This window comes from Triturus cristatus, chromosome 7 (assembly GCF_964204655.1).
Source record: "Triturus cristatus chromosome 7, aTriCri1.1, whole genome shotgun sequence".
Classification (NCBI taxonomy): Eukaryota; Metazoa; Chordata; class Amphibia; order Caudata; family Salamandridae; genus Triturus; species Triturus cristatus.
Window position 1 is genome coordinate 690,163,195 of NC_140590.1, and position 26,087 is coordinate 690,189,281.

The 26,087-nt window shown below is 46.5% G+C and overlaps 1 protein-coding gene across 2 annotated transcripts in view; it reads right to left on the reverse strand.

Annotated features, from left to right (window-relative positions):
* SLC39A11 (solute carrier family 39 member 11) overlaps positions 1–26,087 on the reverse strand; it is a 2,092,456-nt gene that overhangs the window by 5,871 nt on the left and 2,060,498 nt on the right. For both annotated transcript variants that reach the window (XM_085617335.1, XM_085617334.1), the window contains exon 9: positions 79–237. In XM_085617335.1, the coding sequence (XP_085473461.1) occupies positions 79–237 (159 nt within the window). The remainder of the gene's footprint in view (positions 1–78; positions 238–26,087) is intronic.

A 26,087-nucleotide genomic window follows, 5' to 3' on the forward strand; every position in this document is an offset into this window, starting at 1 on the left:
GCTAGGCTTTGATGTATACACTGACCAACAAGAACAGACACCACCAAGCACCTACCCAGCAGAGAGTGCATGCCTTACCTGGTCTGCGCCTCTGGAATGATGTCATCCACAACCACGTACACCATTGCCCCGGCAGCAAAGGCCAAGGCATACGGGAGGAGAGGCTCTGCGAAACCAACTGCGAAGGCACCAAAGACACCAGCAATGGGTTCCACCATGCCGCTCAGCTGGCCATACCTTTAAAGAGAGTAAGACGATGATCAGTAACAAAGACGCGAGAGGATAAAATACAAAAATACAGAGGATGCAGCCAACGCCTTTCATTCGTACAGCTGTTATCAAGTAAGTGCCGATTTACTATCACTTTAACCACATCTTGACATTACTCTGAGTCAATGTCACAGTGTCACACGGGATCAGCTTCTTTAATATGAAACACTGATATTAATACACAGCATGTAAGTCAATATAAAGATGATTCAGAAACGCGTGCTTCCCTTAAAGGAGCCCCCCATCACGGCTCCATTTGTTGCCTTCAGCTCTGCTCCCCTGTCTGCTGCTAGTGCTGGCGTCGCTATGCAGCCAGCAATGCCAAGGGGTGCAGTTTTGCCAATAACATTTGGGGAGAGGGGTCTTGAGCTTCAGATTTTCCAACAATCACGCAGGCATATAATGTTAAAATCGATATTATGACAAGCAACGCGCATGGGAGGGTCTTAAAGAACAGAGGAAAGGGAGAGGAATGCGGATTCATAGGGGTATTACATGAGAGAAAACACAATATTTTGTAAAATAACCAACATTTCTGAAGACTCAATACAGAGAAATGGAGAGTGTGTATTTTTTTGTCTGCGTGTATGTAAATATTCCCGGTGAAATCCGACAGTCACCTTAACAAACCCGCCTGAAAGCGCCTGTACCCAACTTTTTACCAGAAAATACATTTATTATACGGGGTGCAACACCCCAAATACCCTCCTAAAGCTACGCCCCTGACAATGCCAAAATACACTAGAAAAAATACTACCATCGCTATTAGCATTACCTAATTTGCGACATGTCAAATGGGATAGATTTATAGAGAAGTCGGAAAATTTAGAGGACCTTAAAAAAGTGACCATTGACGAAGTGGCCAATCTAAGTTCCCAATTGACTAATAAAAATTTCTCTCTAATCATGCTAGAGGCCCACATCATCTTCTTTTCAAAACTCCAAGGGTTTTTTATGAAGTCCTCTAAGGCTGGTAAAGCTAACAAGAGAAATCCACCTGAGGTGGGATGGTTTAATAAAACTTGTAAAATAGCTCGCCAGAATTTGAGTGTAGCCCTTAGATCAAGAAATATGGAAGATGTGAGATCAGCTAGGAAGTTATATAGACAAGTGCAGTTAGTGGCCAAGAAAGAGTGGGATGAGGAGCAGTGGCAAGATTTGAAACATGCCTGCCTGGCTAAAGACCAAAAACAATTTTGGGCCGTAGTAAAGTGGGATAGAGGGATAGAGGTGGGATTGGACCATCACCCCAAAATAATGTGGCAAAAAACCAAAAAACCAATGGGTAGATTTTTTTAGACCACAGTATGCTTCTGTCTTATCTGAAGGAGAATACTCACTCCCCACTACTATCTATTTTCAAACGCAGGTGTTCTCGATCAAAGATGTTAATCTAGCTTTAGATAGTGTAACTGGGGGCCGAGCTCCTGGAATGGACGGGATACCTGCGGATGTGTTTTTAACCGACAGACCAACTTGGTGTCAATATTTTCAATGGCTAGCTAATTCAGTAGCCATGGGTGCACCTATTCCCCCTTCATGGAAAGGGGCGGAAATAATTCCGGTTTTTAAAAAAGGGGATAAATCACTACCAAGTAACTATAGATGTATTAGTCTTATAGATTCAGCCCAAAAACTGATAGGTCGTCTAGTGCAAAATAAGTTACAATCTTGGGTTGAAGAAAATCACATTTTATCCCCGTACCAAGCTGGGTTTAGACCATGCACCAGCTCTGTTGACCAGGTTTTCTATTTTTTAGCTCTTTACTGGAGGAATGTGAAGCTGACTAATGGGACCCTTTATGCGGTCTTTATAGATCTGAAGTCAGCTTTTGACCTAGTGCCTCGCTTTAAACTCTGGAGGGTTCTCGATGATGCAGGAATGGCCCCAGAATTACTAACGCTACTTGTCCGCTTGCATGAGAATAATTATGCACAAATTAGATGGGGAAGCCAGGGGGAGGTGACTGACCCATTTCTTGTTGAGCGTGGTGTTCGACAGGGATGTGTCTTGGCGCCCACGCTGTTCTCCCTGTATATTAATGGCATAGTTGACCATCTTGGATGTTCCCCTACGGATGCCCCTGTATTGACAGGGTCCCGAGTGCCTGTTCTCATGTTCGCGGACGATACGCTGATAGTTTCGCGAACACCTAGTGGGCTACAGAAAGCATTAAATGTATTTGCCGACTTTTGTCAAGAACGAGGCCTCAAGATAAATACCTCCAAAACTAAGTTTATGTGTTTAAATCAGCGGCAAAATTTTAGAGGAGTTATTAAACTCAATGGCATCTCGCTGGAACAGGTGGAGGCTTTTACATACCTAGGAATATCCCTCCAGAATAACATGAAATGGACAAACCATATTGATATGGCTGTTTTAAAATTTCATCAATTAGCAGGTGCAATTGTTTCTAAACATAAATCTTCTTTGACTAAACCCATTACTCCCGCCCTGGAAATTTATAATATGAAAGTTATTAGTGCCTCCTTGTATGGTTCGGAACTATGGGGTTTTGCCAATCTGAACCAATTAAGATTGGCTGAAAATAAGTTTTTACGCTGCCTAACAGGTGTTCCCCAAAGTACCCCAATGATTCCGCTTAAATATGACCTAGGCAGGAAAAAAGTAGAGGATTTGGCACGATTACGCCCACTCCTCTATTGGCGACGGATCATGGCAACTCCAGAACTAGCACATTATGCCACAGCCCTGAAAGACATTATTAGGGCTGACCGTTTCCATTCCATCCTATGGCTCAAAGAAATTAGATATCTGCTTATAAAATTGGAATTAGGGCATTTATGGAATGACTCAAATGGTTCAAGTTTCCCATCAAAGTCAATTCTCAAGAAATTGTACTGGGATATGACCCTGACATCAGCCTCTAGCTCTGGCCAAAATTCCATCCTGACTGGTCGCTTTTTTGACATTAAATCTATACCATCTTGCGAGGCATTCTGGGATATTATATAGAGGCCCATTGACAGGAAACTGTATTTCCAGTTTAGAATTGGGTCTCTCCCTGTAAAAGCATTTACCCATAGATGGTCATCTACCCAGGATGATAAATGTCCTTATTGTCTAGATCTGATTGAAGACTCAGGACACTTGCTGTTTGTGTGTCCCTTGTATATTGCTCCACGCCATAGGTGGCTAAAACCAGTATGTTCAAACTTGGGAACACGTAGTTACAAGGAAGCACTAAGAATACTCGAATCTGATTGCACTCATTGTTTTGCTATTGCTGTCGCAAAATTTTTGGGATGGGCATGGATATTACGCCTTCGTCCCCTAAAATCCCTTGAAGCTGGTCATTGAATGCTTGATACCAAATGATGTTTAATCAATTTTAAAAATCATTATCTTATCTCTTAAATAGATTTTAATTATTGATGTTGTTTTTTTTCTTAAAGTTATTCGCCAGCATCATGATTTAATGTATTTTTAATATTGTATTTTAGTATAGTATTTATGATATTGTTAGGATGTTAATTGCTTTTATGACATGCTGTCGAATAAAGCTTTTGAAACTTGTACTTGCATTACCTTTGGCACTAATAGTAAGGGTACTCCATGCACAACTAACAATAGCACTACGATCAGCAAGGGTACACAAAACAATCCTACTAGCAATCCGACAATCACCACTGGTGCTAAGTCTATGACTACTGCTGCCACTGGTCCCACCCACTGTAGGTCCTATTGCCAGTGCACTCAGTAATACTCTTTATTTATTTACAAGTCTTCCAAGCTGCATGTGCCACCTTGTGATCCTACTGAGACGGTCCACGTGTAAGCAGTCAGAAGAGACACTAAAGCCTAAAAGAACTTAGGCTATGGATCAACTGAAACAAAGTTGGAAAAGTTTAGTTGCCTCGAGCATTTCTGAGCAAAGCGTGTGCTTCAGCTGTGCTCTGAAGTGTAAGCTCTGGATTTCCACAGCCTGGACTGGGGCCCTGGACACTGAAGGATCTCCCACTGTCACTCAAGCGCTTAAAGGTTTGTCGGGGGATAGGGAGAGCTTAGCGGAAGCACCGGCTCCTGGACGGCCCAGAATCCTGGCCTCCTGTAGTCGCTGTGCACAGTGACAACTTCAAGCAATTTAACGCGGATGCTTGCATCCACTCGAGCTAGCAGAGAGCTTTCACTGCTGGTTTCACGCGGCTTCGCACTTTCATCGATGGGGGACCTTCAGACTCTGCAGCCTGTTAGTGAATTTCTCTAGTATGAAGGTCCATTTAGTGACGGTGTTTGTGCAAACAGCCAAGGGCGTTTAGAACACGTATGTTCTGTTCAGCCTCAATCACAGGCAGTTCCATACAGGTGAACTGTGAAAGGTCAAGGCTGCTGCGAAGTACGTAATTTCTTTTAAAATTCCCATCAACCCTACCGACCAACCAGATTGCTAATCCGTTCCGCAACGTGTGGACTGAAGTCAGCTGCGCAGGTTAAAATACATTCCCGCCACTTCCTGGCACTCCGAAATATGAGAGCAATAAGCTCACCTGGTTTGAAGTGCAGACAGAGTGTGCGTGCGGGAGGAGGTCTGGACTTCCCTCTGTGGTAAAGTGATCGTCATCCCTGGCCGTAGGCGCTGATTGCAGGGGATGAATGCTCAATTCTTGGCATGCCTCTGGAGGGAGCGCGGGGCACGCACACCTGCACGAACACTGCACCGGCTGCAGCCAGCTCCCTGCCAGGGCTTCACACGGCAGCCGCGGGCGCCGGCGCGCCCGAGAGACCGTGTGGAGGAACCGGAAGTACGCTTCGGAGGCTGAGGCTACTCCAATCTGAGGCACTTCGGAATGAGTAAGTAGCACATAGCACGTGCTCATCCCTAAACTGAGAATTAGGAGGTCATCCGTATGTAGGTTCTTCGAGGCCAGGCCCACCCAGGCACGCATATGTGCGCAGCACAACCCAATGTTACTCACGTTCACTCATTCTCATAATCAGTGGATTAACTCCGCTTCATCAGCAGTAACCATCATGTGAAGAAGCTGAGGAATCTCCATCAGCAGCACTCAAAGTAGTTTTGACTATTTTGCCGTCCGCCAGGTAACTAGTGGAGTTTCTCTGCTATTTACTAACCCACTTCTGGCTAACTTGTGGATGTTATTTATGATTTCACCAGCATCCTTGTACATAGCCGAGACACTTCACTATTTATGCAGCAGCTGACTAAATAGCAGAGGTTATACACTGTTTGGATGGTAGCCATGTAAATAGCAAAATCTCTTTAGCATTTGCTTGCCCTGTGGCTAAGTAACAGGCTCTGTTTGGCTGACGGTTGCGCAAATAAAAAAACTTCTCTATTCACCCAGCCAATGTCCAAATAGCAGACATTATGCCCATTGGTTCAGCGGCCAAGCACACTGCTTGGAAATTTCACTATTTACCCAGCTTCTGGCTACATATCATAAATGATGAACTAATTAGCTAGTGGCCTTGTAAATATCAAATAACTTAATTTTCACCTGGTTGCTGGGTAAATAGCACACATTAAGCACAATCTGGCAAATATCCATGCAAATAGAGACACAACACTAATCCGCAAACTGCTGTCTAAACATTAAATTGTGTATTATAATGCGTAGCACAGATTTCAAGAGCCACTTATTCTATTCTTGTCGATTTCTAGAATGCATAGCTACCCAGAAGAGCCTCCCGGTGTTAGAAACATTGTGTCAGCGCACAAAACTAATTAAAAAGAGCAGTGTTCAAGCATTTTCTAAATCCCAGTTCCAATTCAATCTTTCTCAGCTCCACCAGAAGAGCATTTCAGAGTTTGGGAGCTCAGAAAGCAAATGAGCATCTCTCACCCCTAATTTTCTTAATCCTAGGGACCGCAAGCAACTGCTTGTTGTTGGAGCGCAATGTTTTATTTGGGCTGTAGGGCCTTAACAATCTCTTTATCATCTGGGGCCCCTTCTTATGCATTGCTCGGTGAGCGAGACACACTGGATTATCTTGTGTGCTGGAGGCCGGTGCAAGGCCACCAGAGCCGATGAAGCCAACTGGTGCTTTGGAATTTTGGGCAGAATCTGGGCTGCAGCGCTTTGAATCACCTGGAGTCTTTTTACCACAGATTTGGGACTCCACAAATATAGGGAGTTTCCATAATCTAGCTATGATATTACCAGGCCCTGCACTACCATTCTACGTGAGGGTCCCAGCAACCATCTAAACAATTTTCATCTTGTAAAACTGAACACAAGGTGTGAACACAATTGGCACCCATCTCTTCATGCAAACTGGTTTAAATGCAATTTGCACCTAAACAGCCCTAACTTATAAGCATAAATACCCTAATGCCACTGAAGAGAATCTGTGAATTTGAAAGACGCAGCACCAAACACCACTCCACTGTACCAAGCACTAAGACACTTCTGGGTTGTCAGCTAAAAAGCAAACTTGTTTGTTGAGGATGGGTGGCATATGTGAGAAACAGTAGGTATCATATGAGAAGGTCGGAAATTTGATCAGACTATTTCATAGAAAACCTGTGGTTCTGGTGAAGAATGAAGTGAAACAGAGAGTTTTAATAGACATAGAGTTGCCTTTTCAGACATGTACCATCTTCTTGGTGGTTGTGCTTGGTTGCTAGGCTATAGGCTTGTAGTCTGGCCTATATCAGAAGTATTGAATATGCTACTTACCAGTATGCATCTGTTCTTGGCATGTAGGGCTGCTGACATTCATATCTGTGCATAGATCGCCGCCTAGTGTTGGGTCCGGATGATTGCACATTGTTGTCCTGGAAGAGTCTTCGAAGTATCCTGAGATGGGTGACTCCTCCCCTGGACCACAGTGCGCATGGGCATCCTCTCCATCCCCAGATTGTTTTTCGCCATTGTGGCAGTGATGGAGTAGATATAGGAAGTGATGACCATGCTATACAGTAATTCTGAGAGCTGCAGCTGCGACAGGCGCCGGGGAGGAGGGTGGGCGATATGAATGTCAGCAGCCCTACATGCCAAGAACAGATGCATACTGGTAAGTAGCATATTCAGTTCGAGGCATGTGGGCTGCTGAATTCATATCTGTGCATAGAATACACAGCAGTACCTCCTATTAGCGGCGGCTACCCGTGCCAGCTGCAGCAGTCTGAAAAAGAGTTTTGAGAACAGCCTGTCCTACAGCTGCCTGCTGTTTTGAGTGTACATCTACACAGTAGCGTTTTGTAAATGTATGTATAGTGGACCATGTGGCTGCTCTACATATTTCTTGTAAAGGAATGTTTCCCAGGAAAGCCATGGAGGCCCCTAACTTCCGTGTTGAGTGGGCTCGTGGTGGAATCGTTAATGTGCGTTTAGCTTTTTGATAACAAATTTGGATACATTTAATGATCCATCTGGCTATACCTGCTTTGGAAATGGCGTTGCCTTTGTGTTGTGGAGAGAAGGCAACAAAGAGTTGTTTAGTCTTCCTAAAGTTTTTAGTTCTGTCAATATAGTACATGAGGGCCCTCTTTACATCTAGTGTGTGGAGCATCCTCTCAGCGACATTTTGTGGGTTTTGAAAGAAAACAGGCAGTTCGATGGTTTGGTTCATGTGGAACTGCGATATTACTTTAGGCATGAATTTGGGGTTGGTACGTAGTACGACCCGGTTTGCGTGAACTTGTATAAATGGCTCTTGAATGGTTAGTGCCTGGAGTTCACTAACTCTTCTTAAGGAAGTGATGGCAACCAGGAAAGCCACTTTCCAGGTGAGGAATTGAATCTCACAAGAATGGAGAGGTTCAAAGGGTGGACCCATTAGTCTGGTGAGGACCAAGTTGAGGTTCCACACCGGTGCTGGGGGGTGCCTTGGGGGAATCACCCGTTTAAGTCCTTCCAAGAAGGCTTTGATGGCAGGCACTCTGAATAAAGGGAGGTGCTGCTTGTTTTGGAGGTAGGCTGCTATTGCTGTTAAATGGACACGTATTGAGGTGTATGCCAGATTGCATCGGTAGAGGTGTAAGAGATAGCAGATTATGTTCTGAATAGATGCGTCTAGTGGGTTAAGGTGATTGTTGTTGCAATAAATGACAAACCTCTTCCATTTGGCTGCATAGCAAGCTCTGGTAGTGGGTCTCCTAGCTTCCTTAATGATCTCCATACAGTCAGGTGGCAGGTTTAGGTAGCCAAACTCTAAGACTTCAGGAGCCAGATTGCCAGGTTCAACTGTTGCGGATCTGGGTGTTGAATTTCTCCATGGTTCTGCGTCAAAAGCGCGGGTTTGATCCGCAGCCTTTGATGCTACACCACGGAAAGTTCTAGAAAGGTGGTGTACCATGGCTGGCGTGCCCATGTTGGAGCAACCAGGATGAGTGTCAGAGAGTGCTGTCGCAGTTTGCGTGCCACCAGCGGTATCAACGGCGCTGGGGGAAAAGCGTACGCAAATCTGCCGGACCAGTTCATCCATATCGCATTGCCCTGCGACTGTGGATGTAGCTAGGAAATCCCCCTGAGTGAGTAGTGGGAGAACCTGTTGGAGGGTGAGCATATGGAAATGCTCCAACAGTATATATAGGTTTAGGGGTCGCAGGTCTAGGATAGGTCGGAGCTAGCCGTCCTTTTTTGGGATCAAGAAGTACAGAGAGTACACTCCTGTGCCCTGCTGGGCGGTGGGCACTACTTCTATGGCCCCTTTTGCGAGCATAGCAAGCACTTCTTGCTGGAGTAAATCTAAGTGTTCGGCTGACATAGGACGGTGCTTTGGTGGTATATTGGGTGGAGTGGAAGTTAGTTCCAGACAGTACCCATGTTGAATGATGTCCCTGACCCACCTGTCCGTGGTGATGTTCTTCCATGCGGGCAGGAACAGCTGGAGTCGTCCCCCGACAGGTGTTAAGTGGTCGGGGGGTAGGGAGAGGGCGTCACTGTTTGTTTTTTGGGGAGGACCTGGTGTTGCCATATCCACGTCCCCTGCCCTTGGCGCTGGATCCACGATATCCACCACTGTTGTTTTTGTCGTAGGTGGTTTGTGTGCCACCTTTGGCATACTGTTGTTGTGACCGCTGGCCCCTTGACGTTCCCCTATTTCCAGTGCGACGAAAGGAGCCACTACGAAATTGTTGGGTTTGTAGCGCCCCCATAGATTTGGCAGTATCTGTGTCTTTTTTTATTTTCTCTAGGGTAGTGTCAACCTCTGGGCCAAATAAAAATTCCGTGTTAACCGGTAAGTTGAGGATATTGTTTTGGATCTCGGGTTTGAAGCCTGAGATGCGTAACCAGGCATGGCGTCGTAATATGACACTTGTGTTTATTGCCCTGGCCGCTGTGTCAGCTGCGTCTAGGGCCCATTTTATGGACGCATTAGTGAGGAGTTGCCCTTCTCTAATGAGGAGCTCCGCTGACTCTTTATACTCCTCTGGTAGGTGTTGGAGCAGTGACTCTAGCGTGTCATAATGTGACCTGTCATAACGTGCCAGGAGTGCTTGTGTATTGGCAATGCGCAGGATATTGGCTGCTTGCGCTGCCACACGTTTGCCAGAGGTTTCAAGGACCTTTGACTCTTTGTCTGGGGGAGGAGCATCACCAGTTGTCTGTGAGTGGGCTCTTTTGCGAGCGTTGGCAACCACCATAGAGTCTAATGGCAACTGACCCCTAATGTATTTAGGGTCACCAGGTGCAGGCTTATATTTCTTTTCAATCCTGGGGTTTAACACTCGGGCTCTTGTGGTGTCCTTGAAAATGTCTTTGGCAGGCTTCAGAACCCCTTTAAGCATGGGCAGAGTCTTGACAGTTCTTTCCGAAGATGCGAAAGTGTCAAGCAGGAAGTCCTCCTCAATGGTGTCAGAGTGCAGTTCCACCCCATGATGAGCAGCAGCCCGTTCGATAAGGGCATTAAATGCGGCCGTGTCCTCTGTAGGAGACGTTTTAATATTGTAGAGTTGCGCATCCTGAGCATGTGGCGTGACACTTGGGTCTGTGGGGTCATCCCATGCCTGATCAGGATCCTGTGTTTCATCGGGATCTGCGTCCCCGGGGTAGATGGTATCGTCCCCACCATATTCCTGCATTGGGTCCGATTCAGAAGGGGTAGGAGAAAAGGACTGCGGAGCTAGTTGGAGGAGATGGAAGTGTTCTTGTAGCACTGGTTCCTGCTCCGCCGGTAGCTTGCGTTTAAGAGGAATTTTGTATGGCACCTCTTCCCTGACTGGCGTGATCTTGCGCTTGTGGAGCATGAGCCTGCCAGTGTCGGCGTCGATAAACTGTGGCCCTGAAGGGTCGTGTTCTGTTAGGCCAGAGGTGGTGGACTGTGTGTGGAGGACACGTGTCCGAATTTGAAAGAGTTTCGGTGCCGATGTCGGTGGCAGCCCAAAGGTAATGTTGGTGGGCTCCGAGTGCACTGTACAGGGTGAGGTAGTGTGGGGACCCGAGGTAGAGTGGAGGGCTACCTGGTCCCGGATACGTTGGAGAGATGCAGAGACCTGCTGCACAGCAAACTGAGATGGTGGTTTGGTGGGCATCTTGGGAGTAGGCGTGGAGGCCGACCCCGACTTTTTTGTCGGAAGGGGGTCACTGGCTTGAAGGGATGCATCGATAGTCGACGTAGTCGAGGACTTCTTCGGCATCGGTGCTTTAGGCGTCGACGTAGCCGAGGCGGCCATTTTGACTGCGGAGGCGACGGGCTTCGGTGTCGGCGCCGAAGGTGTCGGTGCCTTGTGGTGCACAAGGGTGCGCTTCTTTTGTGCGTCGACCGCGTCTGCTGCGGTGAGCTCGGCGCCGAAGTCTTTCTGTACGCGTTCGGAGCCGACGACTTTTTTCGGCGTCGGCGCCGGGGCAGTGGACTGTTTCGACGCCTTTGATCCGACCACCACCAGTTTCGCTTTCGATTTTGAAGGGACTGGAGCGATGGATGTTTTTGGGTTTAACAACCCGGTCGTCTTGGGTAATATTGGCTCTTGCATAGTGTTCAATGCCGGGCCAGAAGGCGGGGCCGAGGAACCATGGATTAGGTCTTGGGTAAGGCCCGAAGGCGATCCCTCGACCGGAGCCTGACGACTAATTTCGGCCTCCGTTTCGACGGATTGGCCGAACTCCTCGGGAGAGCTGTCTTCTTCAGCCCCATAGGCTTCGTCGAGGTCCCCTACCTCGTCGACGGCTTCTTCACGTCGAAAGAGCTCTTCGTCATCGTCGTCCGATCGGGAACCATGCTCCGAAGCGGGGCTAGATAGTATTTCTTCCACGCTCTCGGCGTCCTCGTCCTCGGTGCTGAATATGTTGGTGGGTGCGGGCGCTGCCTGCTGCGCCTCGAGCCTCGCTGCCCGTCGGTTCCATAGAGTTTTCTTGGATCGGAACCGCGCGCAGGCCATGCATTTCGATTCGTCGTGATCCGGCGAGAGACATTTGTTACAGACCGGGTGGACGTCGATGTGAGGGTACTTGGCGTGGCACAACGGACACCTCTTGAACGGAGTTCTCGATTCCATCGTCGATGGAGCGTCGAAGTTTGGACCAATTCGATTCGAAATTTTGAAAAGGGTGTGGAGCACTAGAACTAGTAGTCGTCACCGAACGGTAACTGTACCGACGAAAACTATAGTATAGGCCTTTTGGCCTAAAACTAAGTATTCCGAAGTTGAGCTAAGATAGTTGCATCCGAACCCAATGGCGGAAAAAAACAATCTGGGGATGGAGAGGATGCCCATGCGCACTGTGGTCCAGGGGAGGAGTCACCCATCTCAGGATACTTCGAAGACTCTTCCAGGACAACAATGTGCAATCATCCGGACCCAACACTAGGCGGCGATCTATGCACAGATATGAATTCAGCAGCCCACATGCCTCGAACTAGGTATTACACACACACTCATATTGCTAGGACTGAATTTAACACTATTCACTGCACCATTAAGGCATGGCACTTGCTCGCAACATGGGCACATAAAGAGCCCCAGCACTCCCACAGGTATATCAGTTACAAAGCCATATCGGTCACGCAGGAACCATGAGCTCTAAAGATTCTCAATGAAGCTGGTTTGAAAACCATGGGAGATGTTTACCCAGGAGGGACCTTTATTACCCTTGACAATATCTCACACATGCAGCGACACACTCCGCTGCTGACTTTCATACACTTCCACCTTAGAGCTGCCATACAAGATCCATAACCTCAAACCCCAGGGGATCCCCCTACACTCTGTGCATTGCACACCTTACTGACTAGCACCACAAGCAAGGGGCTCATGACCAAGTTATATACCTCGTTCCAGAGTGATAGGCATGTAGCCCTTGACCTGGAACTAGAAAAATGGAATGCAGTACTCGAACCACTGTAGACGCCGGATGACTGGGCGTACTATTGCACACAAACAGGCATGCTTATCCCTAACTGCAATCTACATATTAACTACTTTAAGTACCTGTACCACACACTGGTTAAATTATGTAAATTTGGTCTAAGGGAGGAAGCTCACTGTTACGGGGTGGGTCTTTCGATGCAGATTTCTTACACCTGTACCCCCCATCCCACGCTTTTGGGCGCAGGTCACGGAAGTCCTGACTGACATGATGCTAGACACACTAGAGGGCCACCCACACCTGTGCCTGCTTTGCCTAGTCAAAGATGTGCAGCCGGAAAACCGCGGAATTGTGGCAGTGGCCCGGCTGCTAGCTAAAAGAAGAGTTGTGATGTATTGGGGGAAGCGCACGGGGCTTATCAAGGGGCAGTGGCTATTGGATATGATATACTGTAGAGAGCAGCTGGAACTTTATGCTAAAGAACTGTCGATGGCCTCACGACCTAAGGATATATAGACCCCCTTACCATCTACTTGCTAACTATCCCGGACCTCTCCTAGGTGTGTGGAGTGTATCTGTGGCTCACCCACCGGTTTATGTCCCTGTGATGGGACTTTTAGCAGTGTGAGTGTGGCACAGGTTGCATGATTCATCTCAATTACACAGCATTGTTTACTTTATGTTGTTTGTACTTTTAATGCATAACATGCAAAATGCTAATAAAAAAATAAATACAGTTGCCAGGTTGCAATACCATCTACGAATCTCAGTGAAGAGCTACACCCCACTAGGAGTTCTCCTAATGTCTATGGTCCTCTTATGAAGTATGGGAATAGTCGCTGATCGACTGGCTAATGTGTAGATCAGTTCAGCAGTTCATGCAGGCAACGTCTATGGTTCTTAACAGCAAATTTTCCTCTGCGTTTTCAATGTCTCCGTTTTCTCATGGATCGGCCCTATTTTACTCAGTGAAAATTTGTCTCAAGGCATAAGCTAGTGCATTCTTGCGGACCTGCTCCTGCGCAGTGATTTAGATGATGTGGGACTATGAGACGGGGCTGTAGAGGCAGTTTCACCCAGCATAAGGGCTGCTGGGTGGGGATAAGCATAGCAAGTCTACATCCCAGTTGCACATCTTCGGCAAGTGCAGCCTCTCAGACTGTATAAAGGTGCCTGGTCTCATTAGCTGCAGTCCCTCGGCCAAATCGTCAAAGTATGTTCACCTTCAGCAGTTGCGGCCTCCCAGAAAGCATCAGGACATCTGCATCAGTGGTGACGATGGCCTCTCTGGTGTGGCGGCCCCAACATCAGTAAATGGCACACCATTCTCTTAGGATATGGCATGAAAGCTAGACAACACAATGTAGCTCTTTAGTAAAATATGTTGGCGCACTACGGGAACCACTCAGGGAAACTAGGTGACAACTCATGACATGGGTCAGCACCTGGCTTTGCGCTCTCTGACAGTCAGCTTCTTCAGGGTGTTTCTCATGCTGGCAACATTTTGGACTTCTTCTGGCCAGTCTCCCATCCTGCAGGGCCAGGCACTCTGAGAAGACAGGCAGGCTGGAAAGCAGACATCTATGTACTAAGCAGACAGTCAGCTCCGACAGCAAGAAATGAGGACTTCAGTTGATGTTCCCTTACATTTGGGAAACTAGCTGCCAGAAAAGACCCACCTTGCTCACACAGTAGCTTTTGAAACCTCTGCAGGATAATCCCTTCCTGTTAATGAATGTTGCTAAGTCATCCTGTGCCCTGGGCACCCCTCAACTTTTTGCTGACTGGTAGTGGTGGTAACTGACTCTGACTGACCCTTGGCTCTGCCTTACCAGGCCATGGCCAGTGCTATTCTGAAAACACTTAGAATACAGTGAAAACACCTACATACACTAGGATACACTAAGGGTTGGGGTACTCCTGTGATTGGTATGACCTACCCCATAGGGCCCTAGTACGTAATAGGGCAGGGGGATTGAAACTACCTATCAGTCCCTAATATAATAATAGGGCATGGCAGTTTAGAGGCCAGCAGCCCTTTCTGCACTTGCATGTGTGCACTGCTGAAGCCTAAAGTCTTTTTAAAAAGTGGCTCTGGGCTACAGGACTGCTTTTAAAAAGTAAATTGTGCTCAAACTCGACTTTTGTGTTAACCTACAATGTTTGGGCATATTACGTACCCCAGGTGTCCAAGGGGTGGGGGGTCAGGTATCTATAAGGTGGACGCTTATAAAATGTGTTTTATATGCCCTGGGTAAAGTGAAATTGCACATTTCACTCCCCAAAATCGACTTTGGTGGTAGGAGCACTGTGGAGGGAGGATCTGCAATATGTTTGCATATTCAGAACCCCTAAAGTCTCCCCTAGGTGATCCTGAGGTGGGGGTCCTGTAGGTATAAGGAGAGTATTTATACAATATGTTTTTATAAGCCCTGGTGCTGGGAAATGGCCCAAGTCACTTATCCCATTGCAAATCCCATGCCATAGGTTAACATTGGAAAAGGCTATTAGTTAATACCTTGGAGAAAGAAAAGCCATAAAACTATGATTAAAGGACTCAGTAGAATGGTAATGATAAATCCAACAATATGGTATTGTTGAATTTATTGTAAAATGTACAGACAAGAAGTTATAAGACTTTTTTTGTCTGTAAGCCAAGATTCAACCCTGTACTGTTCTGCCCTGATTGGTCAGCGATAAGTGGGTGAGCCTGGCTGCTTTGAAGAGGTGATAAATGACCCCTGGGGTTATGAAGCCTCTCGGGGAAGAGAGGTTGCTGGGCATAGGAATGCCAGAGCAGGGCGAGGAGTCGTAAACCATGGACTTCTAGAGTAAGGGGAGTACCCCAGTGTCATTTACAACTTTACCCTGTTCATCTAGAGCCAGATTCTAGGCTTAAAAAAGGAATGAGCAGATGCAAGGGGGGAGACGATGGAGATTAGCCATTCTAGGGGTGTGTTTAGCCAGCTCTTCTCTCCCTACTGAAATTTCTGACATATTGAATTTGGGAAGAATAGTGGTTTCTGGGTTAGCATTTTCTCACACTCTGCAGGAAGTGGTCAGACCTTTGGGTGGAACCCTGCAGCCCATTGGACATGAGTGACCTCCTGCTTGATCCAGAGAAGTTGGAATAAGTATCTGAGAAGGGCAGAGCCCCTCAGATCTGCTGCTTGAAACTTAAGAAAGCAAGACGGGCCATGCTGGAAGTTTGATGTGCATTTCCTAAGGTCTGCACTCTGAAGATTGCGCCTTTTTGCACCATTCGAAACTACAGCCCTGTGGATCAAACTTGCTTCAAAAGGACTAAAGAGTGGAATCCCTGCAAGCTACAGGTTAACAGAGCTAACCTGGAACATCACCACAAGAATACCCAGCCTGGAGTACTACCAGAGGATTTGTAAGGGTTTTGTTCAAGTGGATTGTGGGAATTTAAGTCTCACACTTTCAAGGACCCTCTTGGAGATTCCAGAACCTTGGATTGTGTGTTGGATACTTTGGGACCCGCAAGAAATACTTCAGGAAGGAGTTCTAACAGGAACCAGCCTGCTGGAGGGGGCTGCACAAGACTGGGGAGAGATCGTCTAGAACAATTGTTAAAGGTGAATGTGTCCCTGTCAGAGGCAACGAAATGAGTAAAAAGGGCACGGTTGGTTTCTAAGCACCAGAAAGTGACTAATCTTTAGAAATGCATATCTCTGGTTCCCCACAGTGGATGTTTTTCATTTTGGTGTCATTTAAAAGATAACAATATTTCCTATTGTTATACATTGGTGTTGGATTTTTAGTTTGTGCTGTGCCTTAATTACTTACTGAATTTAGTGTTTTTAAATGCTTTACATACTTGTCTTTGAAGTTAAGCCTGCATGCTCGCAGCCACGTAACCAAGGGTTGAGCATAGGAATAGTTTTCCAAGACCTATTCTGAGCCCTATACTGAGTTAGTGGCCTTATTGCCAGTGGCAGACCTACATTTGCCCCTACCAATAATCCACTTTCCAACATTTGGTGCTCAGCGGTGTGGATGAGGACTTGCGTGTAAAGTGTACACCTTTCAGTAAAGTGAATAAAGATTTAAAAATTCCTCTAAATTGTTTCAGAACAAAACATTTGAGTTTGATTTTTGGAAATTGGACTACAACTGGTTTTAATCCATTGTTTTGATTTTTCCAAATTGTTGTAAGTCTGTGTGCTTAGTTGTTGTGACCCAAAACTAGGGAACCATGGAGATGGACCTGGCTAAACTGTCCCAGTTCGCGGTGGGTGATCTTAGGGTACAGTGTTGGCTTAGGCGGCTTCCTGCTTCCAACAAGATTAAGAAGGCAGGGTTGCGTACGCAATTACTGCATGTTACAGTATGTGGGTTACTCTTTGAATACGGTCATGAATGTGAAATACTCTACTCAATGTGTATTAAAATGCTAATAAAATGTTTCCAAAAAAAAAAGAAGGCAGGGTTGCTTAAGTCCCTAACGCCCTCGGCTGGGGTAGCTGAGGAGACTCAGGGGGGGATGGAGGATAAGCCCCCCAAACTCACCCCAGAGGGAGGGGGGGTAAGGATGATGCCTTTTCCATTTTTTTCTAGGGTTAGCCATATGATTCCAGATGGTGGAAGGGTCCCTTACTCACGAACCACCACTGTCCCTTGCAGAGAGACAGCTTAAGGCTCAATTAGCTTTGATAGCTTTGGATCAGAGGAAACTGGAATTGACTGAGAAGAGATGGGAGAGGGAGGAGGCGTTGAAAAGAAATGGTGGCAGTGAAAATGATGTAGATTTTGAAATGTCCAGGGGTGGTGGTCTTGATCACAAACTTCCCAAGTGTATAGTACCCAAGTAAAGAGGGAAATTACATTGAGAGGTGGCTAGCAGCTTTTGAGAGGGCCCTTAGAACGAGTACGGTCCACTCTAATTATTGGGGTGCACTCCTGTGGGAGTTGATTCCAGTAGCTGGAAGGATAGGCTCCTGACCCTGAGGGAGGGGGATGCAGAATCATACCAGCAGATGAAGGCATGCTTAGTTTGGAGATTTGGTCTGACTCCAAAGCAGTACAGGGTGAAGTTTAGAGGCACCCAGAAAGTGAGTTCAAAGTCTTGGGTGGACTTTGTGGACGTTTCAGTGAAGGCACTGGAAGGCTGGATTGTTGGTAACACTGTTGACACATATGAGGGATTGTATAATTTGTTTTTGAAAGAAAATATTTTGACTCATTGTGCAGAAGAGAAGATACGCCAGTATCTAGCGGACTCTAAGCTGACAGACCCCAGAGAGCTGGGAAAAGCAACTGATGAGTGGGTGAGAACCCGGGTTTCCATTCAGCACCAGGGGGGTGACCAGAAGAAAGGAGGACAAGTCCCTTCACAGGTCTAAGCCCATGGGAATAAGGTGAAAACCGGAAGGAGTCCTCTAAAAACCCACAAAAATCTGCACAAGGGGGGAACGGGGGGGGGGCAAATTCAAAGGGAGGGGGTATCAGGGAAAGAACCGTAGATTCTTCGATCCCTCAAATGTGGGTAAGTGCTTTGACCATAACCAGCGAGGGCACAAGCAGGGAGATGCTGTCTGTGCCAAGAATCTCCCCCGAAGGGGTCATCCACAGGGATTGCGACTGTAAGAGTAGAGGTGGAGAGTGGTGCCCCAGAGAGGGGTAGTCAGGTGGTGGAAGCAACCTTAGTGTCCCTGGGTAGGGTGAATATTGCAACCCTTGCTGCTTTACCTCCAAACATGGAGACGTACAGGCAGAGGCCTAAAGTGAATGGCACTGAAGTTGAGGCTATCAGAAACACAGGGGCTAGTGTAACTATGGTCCTGGATGAGCTGGTTCCTCCAGGGAGGTTGCTACCTGGTGAGTTTCACCAGGTGACTTATGCAGACAGCACTACCAAACTCCATCCTATGGTGGTGGATTTGGAATGGGGAGGTGTGACAGACCCTATGAAGGTAGCTGTGTCAAAGGTGCTCCCAGTCCAGTATTTACTGGGCAATGATCTTGAAGCCTCTCAGTGGTCAGAGGTGGAGAGAGGACTCCATATGAAAATATTCGCGCTCCCTGAGTGGGTATGTGCTGTGACTAGCTTGCAGACTAGAAGGGGCTGGACACTTGGACCCCAGAACAAAAGGCCGAGCATCCAAGGACAAGGATACTGGGCCTGGTGAACCAGCCCAGGGAACTCCAGAAGCGCAGAAAGAATCTAACCATGATAGGGAGGATCTGGCCTCTGAGGGAGGGACTCCATCCCTGCCAGAGCTGTCAGATTTGGCAGAGCAGACAGAAGCAGGTGGACCCTCCAGAGAGGAGTTCAGTAAGGGAAAGAGAGACTGTCCCATCCTTGAGGGCTTGAGGTGGATTGCCTCTAAGCAAGAGGAGGGGGAGGACAGTGGGTTTCACAAACTCTACTGGGAAGATGGACTGCTTTATACTGAGACCAGAAACCTCAAGGAGGGGGCCACCAGGACATTGGTGGTGCCCCAGAAGTACAGAGAGTTCATCCTGACTTTGAGTCATGATATCCCCTTGGCAGGACATTTGCGACAAAGACATGGAACCGGTTGGTGAACTATTTCTACTGGCCTCATGTGTCTGAAAAGGTAAAGGAGTTTTGCAGCTCCTGTGTCACCTGTCAGGCCAGTGGCAAGGCAGGGGTCAAGACAAAGGCTCCCCAATGGTTGGGGTTCCTTTTGAAAGGGTGGGGATGGACATTGTTTGTCCCCTGGACCCACCTACTGCATCAGGGAATAGGTATATTTTAGTGGTAGTGGACCATGCCACTAGGTACCCTGAAACAATCCCTCTTAGAACCATTGATGCTCCTGTAGTGGCTAGAGCACTACTTGGTGTGTTCACCAGAGTCGGTTTTCTGAAAGAGGTGGTATCAGATAGGGGCACGAACTTCCTGTCCAGCTATCTGACTGCTATGTGTGATGGGTGTGGTGTAAACTACAAGTTCACCACCACCTATCACCCACAAGCAAATGGTCTTGTTGAAAGATTCAACAAAACCCTGAAAGGCATGATACATGGGTTGTCAGAGAAACTCAGGAGGAAAAGGGATGTTCTCCTCCCATGCTTACTGTTTGTCTACAAGAAGCCGCCACAGAAAGGGGTTGGTTTCAGTCCCTTTGAGTTATTTTTGGACACCCTGTGAAGGGGCCTTTGAGCCTGCTGAGAAAGTCTTTAGAAAAGCCTCTTAAAGAAGCAAAGGACAATGTGCTTGACTATGTACTAGGCCTGAGATTTAGAATGGCAGAGTACATGTACAAGACAAACAGGAAACTGGAGGCCAGCCAGGAGCTCATGAAGCACTGGTATGATCAGAAGGCTACTATGCCTGAGTATACTCCAAGGGAATTGATGTGGATGTTGTAGCCTGTGGCTCTCAGGGCTCTCCATGACAAGTGGAGTGGGCCCTATCCAATCTTAGAAAAGAAGGGTGAGGTTTCTTACTTGGTTGACCTTTGGCACCCTCAGGAACCCTCATAGGGTCCTGCATGTGAATAGATTGAAACCTCACCATGACAGGGCGGATATGACCTTGTTACTGGTCACTGATGAGGGAGTAAAGGAAAAAACTGAGCCTGTGCCCGATCTCTTCTCCACTAATGTGCAAGATGGGTCAGCGGAGGGAGTGATACTCTCTCCAAAGTTAACAGACCAGCAGCACAGAGACTAAGCAAGTGCTGGAGCAGTTTGCTGGCCTGTTCTCTTTGACCCCAGGCATCACTGAGTGTTGTGTGCACCACATTGACACTGGTGATAGCCTACCTGTCAAAAATAAACTGCACAGGTTGTCTGACCATTTCAGAGCCAGCATTAAAGCTGAGGTTGCTTAGATGCTGGAATTGGGGGTAATTGAACCGTCTGAGAGTCCATGGGCCAGTCCAGTGGTGCTGGTAACTAAACCTAATCCTCAGGGGGGTCCAAGGAGTTAAGGTTCTGTGTGGCCTACAGGGGATTGAATGCAGTCACAAGGACTGATGCTCACCCTATACCTAGAGCTGATGAGCTCATTGACAGGTTAGGGGCTGGCAAGTACCTGAGTACTTTTGATTTGACTTCAGGTTACTGGCAGATTGCACTCACTGATGTAGCAAAGGAGAGGTCAGCATTCTCCACACCAGAGGGAAATTATCAATTCAAGGTAATGCCCTTTGGCTTAAAGAATACACCTGCCACCTTCCAAAGGTTGGTGAACAGGGTCTTGTCTGGGTTGGAACAGTTCAGTGCAGTTAACCTGGATGATATAGTGTATACAGTTCTACCTGGGGGGGAATCACTTAAGCCACCAAAGGGAAGTGCTTCAGGCCATGCAGCAGGCAGGCCTGAATATTAAGGCAAGTAAGTGCCAAATAGGGCAGAGTTATGTGGTGTACCTGGGCCAACTGGTAGGTGAGGGCCATGTACAGCCTCTCCAAACTAAAATCTAAACTATTTTGGATTGGACATCTCCTGTTACCCAGACTCGGGTCAAGGCATTCCTTGGACTGACAGGGTATCATAGAAGATGTTTTAAAAATTATGGGACCATTGTGAGGCCCCTAACAGACCTCACTTCCAAAAAGAGTCACAAAAAGGTGTATTGGACCTCAGAGTGTCAGAAGGCTTTTGACACTCTGAAAGCTGCTATGTGTTCAGCACCAGTGTTGCTGTCCCCAGACTACACAAAAGAATTTGTGGTTCAGACAGATGATTCGAACAAGGGATTGGGGCAGTGTTGTCACAGCTAAATGAAGAGGGCCTTGATAAGCCAGTTGCCTTTATTAGAAGGAGGCTTCTTCCCAGAGAGCAGAGGTGGAGTGCCATTGAGAGAGAGGCTTTTGCTGTGGTTTGGTCCCTGAAAAAGTTAAGACCATATTTGTTTGGGACTCACTTTCGTGTTCAAACTGATCACAGGCCTATCAGGTGGCTCATGCAGATGAGAGGGGAGATTCCAAAGCTGTTAAGGTGGTCCATTTCCCTACAGGGAATGGACTTTACTGTGGAACACAGACCTGGGGTTGTCCATGCAAATGCGGATGGATTTTCCAGGTTTTCTCACTTAGCTGATGAGGACTACCAGGGTGCAGGTTAGTAACCCATCACCTTTCGTTTGGTGGGGGCTGTGTTGCAAAGTCGTCCTGTGCTTTGGGCAACCCCAACTTTTTGCTGACTGGTAGTGATGGTAACTGACTCTGACTGACCCTGGGACAGTGCTATGCTGAAAACACTTAGAATACAGTGAAAACACCTACATACACTAGGGAACACTAAGGGTTGGGATACCCCTGTGATTGGTATAACCTACCCCATAGGGCCCTAGTACATAATAGGGCAGGGGGATTAAAACTACTTATCAGTCCCTAGTATAATAATAGGGCAAGACAGTTTAGAGGCCAGCAGCCCTTTCTGCACTTGCATGTGTGCACTGCTGAAGCCCGAGGTCTTTTTTAAAAGGGACTCTGGGCTACAGGACTGCTTTTAAAAAGTAAATTGTGCCCAAACTCGACTTTTGTGTTTGAGGCACTTAAAAATGGTTAACCTACAATGTTTGGGCATATTACGTACCCTAGGTGTCCCAGGGGTGGGGGGTCAGGTATCTATAAGGTGGACGCTTATAAAATGTGTTTTATATGCCCTGGGTAAAGTGAAATTGCACAATTTACTCCCCACACTGTGATAAAGTGCTGCCCAAAATCGACTTTGGTGGTAGGAGCACTGTGGAGGGAGGATCTGCAATAATTTTGCATATTCAGAACCCCTTGAGTCTCCCCTCCGTGTTCCTGGGGTGGGGGTCCTGTAGACATATGTAGAGCACTTATAAAATATGTTTTTATAAGCCCTGGTGCTGGAAAAACGTCCCAAGTCACTTTTCCCATTGCAAATCCCATGCCATAAGTTAACAGTGGAGAAGGTTATTATTTAATAACTGGAGAAAGAAAAGCCATAAAACTAGGATTAAAGGACTCAGTAGCATGGTAATGATAATTCCAACAATAAGGTATTGTTGAATTTATTGTAAAATGTACAGACAAGAAGTTATAAGACTTTTTTTTGTCTGTAAGCCAATATTCAACCCTGTACCGCTCTGCCCTGATTGGTCAGAGATACGTGGGTGAGCCTGGCTGCTTTGAAGAGGTGATAAATGACCCCTGGGGTTATGAAGCCTCTCGGGGAGGAGAAGTTGCTGGGCATAGGAATGCCAGAGCAGGGGGAGGGGTCGTAAACCATGGCCTTCAAGAGTAAGGGGAGGACCCCAGTGTTATTTATGTTACCCTGTTCACCTACAGCCAGATGCTAGGCTTAAGAAAGGAATGTGCAGATACAAGGGGGGAAACTATGGAGATTAGCCGTGCTATGGGTGTGTTTAGTCAGCTCTTCTCTCCCTCCTGTAAATTCTGACATATTGAATTTTGGAAGAATAGTGGTTAACATGGGTTAACATGTTGCCACACTCTGCAGGAAGTGGTCAGACCTTTGGGTGGAACCCTGCAGCCCACTGGACAGGAGTGACCTCTTACTTGGAAGTTGGAATAAGTATCTGAGACGGGCAGAGCCCCTATGATCTGCTGCTTGAAACTTAAGACAGCTAGACCTGATGTAAGTTTGATGTGCATTTCCTAAGATCTGCACTCTGAAGATTGCGCCTTTTTGCACTATTTGAAACTACAGCCCTGTGAATCAAACCTACTTCAAAAGGACTAAAGAGTGGACTCCCTGCAAACTACAGGCTAACAAAGCTCACCTGGAACATCACCACAAGAATCCCCAGACTGGGGTACTACCAGTGGATTTATAAGGGTTTTGTTCAAGTGGATTGTGGGAATTGAAGTCTTACACGTTCAAGGACCCTCCTGGAGATTCCAGAACCTTGGATTGTGTGTTGGATACTTTGGGACCCACATAAAGAACTTCAGGATGGAGTTCTAACAGGACCCAGCCTGCTGGAGGGGGCTGCACAAGACTGGTATGAGATCCTCCAGAAAACTTTCTAAAGGTGAATGTGTCTCTGTCAGAGGCAACAAAATGACTAAAAGGGGCACTGTTGGTTTCTAAGCACTACTATAGACAAGGGGACCCCTGAGGTTAAATGTAGGTAGGGAAGCAGGGGAAAAAGGCCAAAAATATACAAAAAGAACCTCTACCTATATGGATTTGAAGTATGCTATACGTCATGTATTTTCATTGACCACTCTTACTTGACCATCGCAAATATTGACATCATTCAAAGAAATGTAATCATTACTCAATCTTGTTTTATTTTTTATATATAAACGTTTCTATACAAATACAGCACTAGAAAGTGACTAATCTTTAAAAAATCATATCTCTGGTTCCCTACAGTGGATTCTTTTCGTTTTGGTGTCATTTAAAAGATACAAATATTTCCTATTGTTATACATTGGTGTTGGATTTTTATTTTGGATTGTTTCTTAATTATTTACTGAATTGGTGTTCTTAAATGCTTTACCTACCTGTTTTTGAAGTTAAGCTTGCCTGCTCGCAGCCACGTTACCAAGCGTTGAGCATAGGAATAATTTTCTAAGACCTATTCTGAGATCTAAACTGAGTTAGTGGCCGTATTGCCAGTGGCAGACCTACATTTGCCCCTACCAATAATCCACTTTCCAACCATGAAGAACATGGAACTTGAACAAAGTGGGTTGAATTGGGCTCCTCTGACAAGTGTCAAAGAAGGTCCATCCTGACGAACGTCTTACCTGGTAAAGGTAACACAGGGTTGAGGTAAAGTGTAATGAACCTAAGAGTAGATAGAGTAGACAATCTAAAACTGGATTGTTGCTGCTGACTCTTGTCAGGGGGTACAGCAGTGTCTGAAAGTTGGAGAGGGAGTCAACCCTGATTCCAGTCCAGGCTACCCAAGGGATGATATAGCAGACCAGGGTATTCGGCAAGTAAACTGCCTTTCCTGGAGCCCTTCGTCAGTGACGGTGGGGGCGCAGAAGAAAACTGAAAGGGGCCAGGGCCTAAAGAGAATGGGGTTAGGAGCAGCTCTTATGGCTTATCACCCAAGCAGAATTCTGGGAATGTTTGAGCCATTCTCTCTAGCTGGTGCTCCACCAGTAAGGAATAAGAACAGTTGGGCCCTCCCTGGTCATCTTTGAACTACACCCTATATAAAGAAATAGCAGATTGGGGAACAAAGAAGCATGAATAAGATTTGTTTACAAGAAGGCTATTCTAATACAAGTTTTGTCTCAGGTAGGAATGACCAGGGAACAACACAAGGTTATTCTTAAGAGGGGGAGACAAGCTTCAGGCTACACACTTGACCATTGCCTCTCCTTCCTCTCAAGACAGGAAAGAGGTTCCTGAGGAAGGATTAGTAGGAAAAGGTACTATAACTGAGTGAAGTCAATGTCAGTAGAATATGAAGGACTATTTACAGCAAATCAGAGAAAGACACAGAACAAAAGAAACAGAGAGATCTTTTAGTCCTCGACTTAATTACAAATAGTGTAGGAAACAAGAAACTGTAAGTAAACAGAGGCTTTTGGCTTCCTCCATTCTTATGACCTATGGACCGATCATTTTACAGACCCAGTACTATACTTTTTTTCCAGACAGGGAACATGGATCCATTGTCTATGGATTCTCTGTCAAATATCTGGCTGTAGCTCAGGCACAGCCTTTGTGTGAGATGCTGGCTCTCACAGCAGGTAGCAATGGTGTTGGCTCCAAGCAGGAGTATCCCAAACAAGGGCACAATAAAGTGTGAGATCTCTGCACCTGAATGCCACCAGCCTTCCTGTAGCAGTCATCAGACTCTGACAAAAAGCCTGACCCTGCTTAGAACGTTTCTTACCTTTAAACACGGAAACTCACTCCTACCATCTACCAAGTGTCATTGCCCAGGAAAAACAAGAACTAATCAGCAAAACCTTTGTTAACAAGAACTCCATTGAATTTCAATGTGTACTCCTTTCTCCATCCTCACTCACTACAGTGTTTGGGTCTCCATCCTCGAGCTACAGGAATAAAGTCAATATATTTCCACTGTCTAGGAAAGCTGTATCCACTCTGCATCACGCGCTATGCTAAACCAGCATGGCACACACAAAAAACTTTTTACTACCCACTTTTATACATCCACTGCACATACTCGCCATGTACATGAAATGTCAGCGCAAAGGTCTGGGAGTCACACAGTCCAGTCAGAGCCTCTTTGCTGCCATCCAAAAAACATATGCAAAATGTATCTCCAGCACCCTTCAACTTACACTCAGAGTTTAGAAGACGACTCATCTAGTGCTGAAGCTACCACTGCAGCCCTTGGTTTCCAGTGGTAACAAAGCTGCCAACCAGAGCCTTTGTTACTCAGAGTCCATCTGTGGGCCATCTGATTCCTTCTATCTGTGCCTCCCTCAAACCCTCTTTTGCTCATCAGAGCCTTCTTATCCCCTGATCTTCTTTCCTGATTCCCATAGTCCATTGACCCTCCCTTTGTTAGCCAGAAACAATTTTCCTAACTTGATTCTTCTGCATTTTTCAACCCCTTTCCGCCATCCTTCACAGATGACAGTCCTTTTTACTGATTCATTTTTAGACACTGATAGGTTTTTGACCCTCTGATCCACTCTCAAAACACT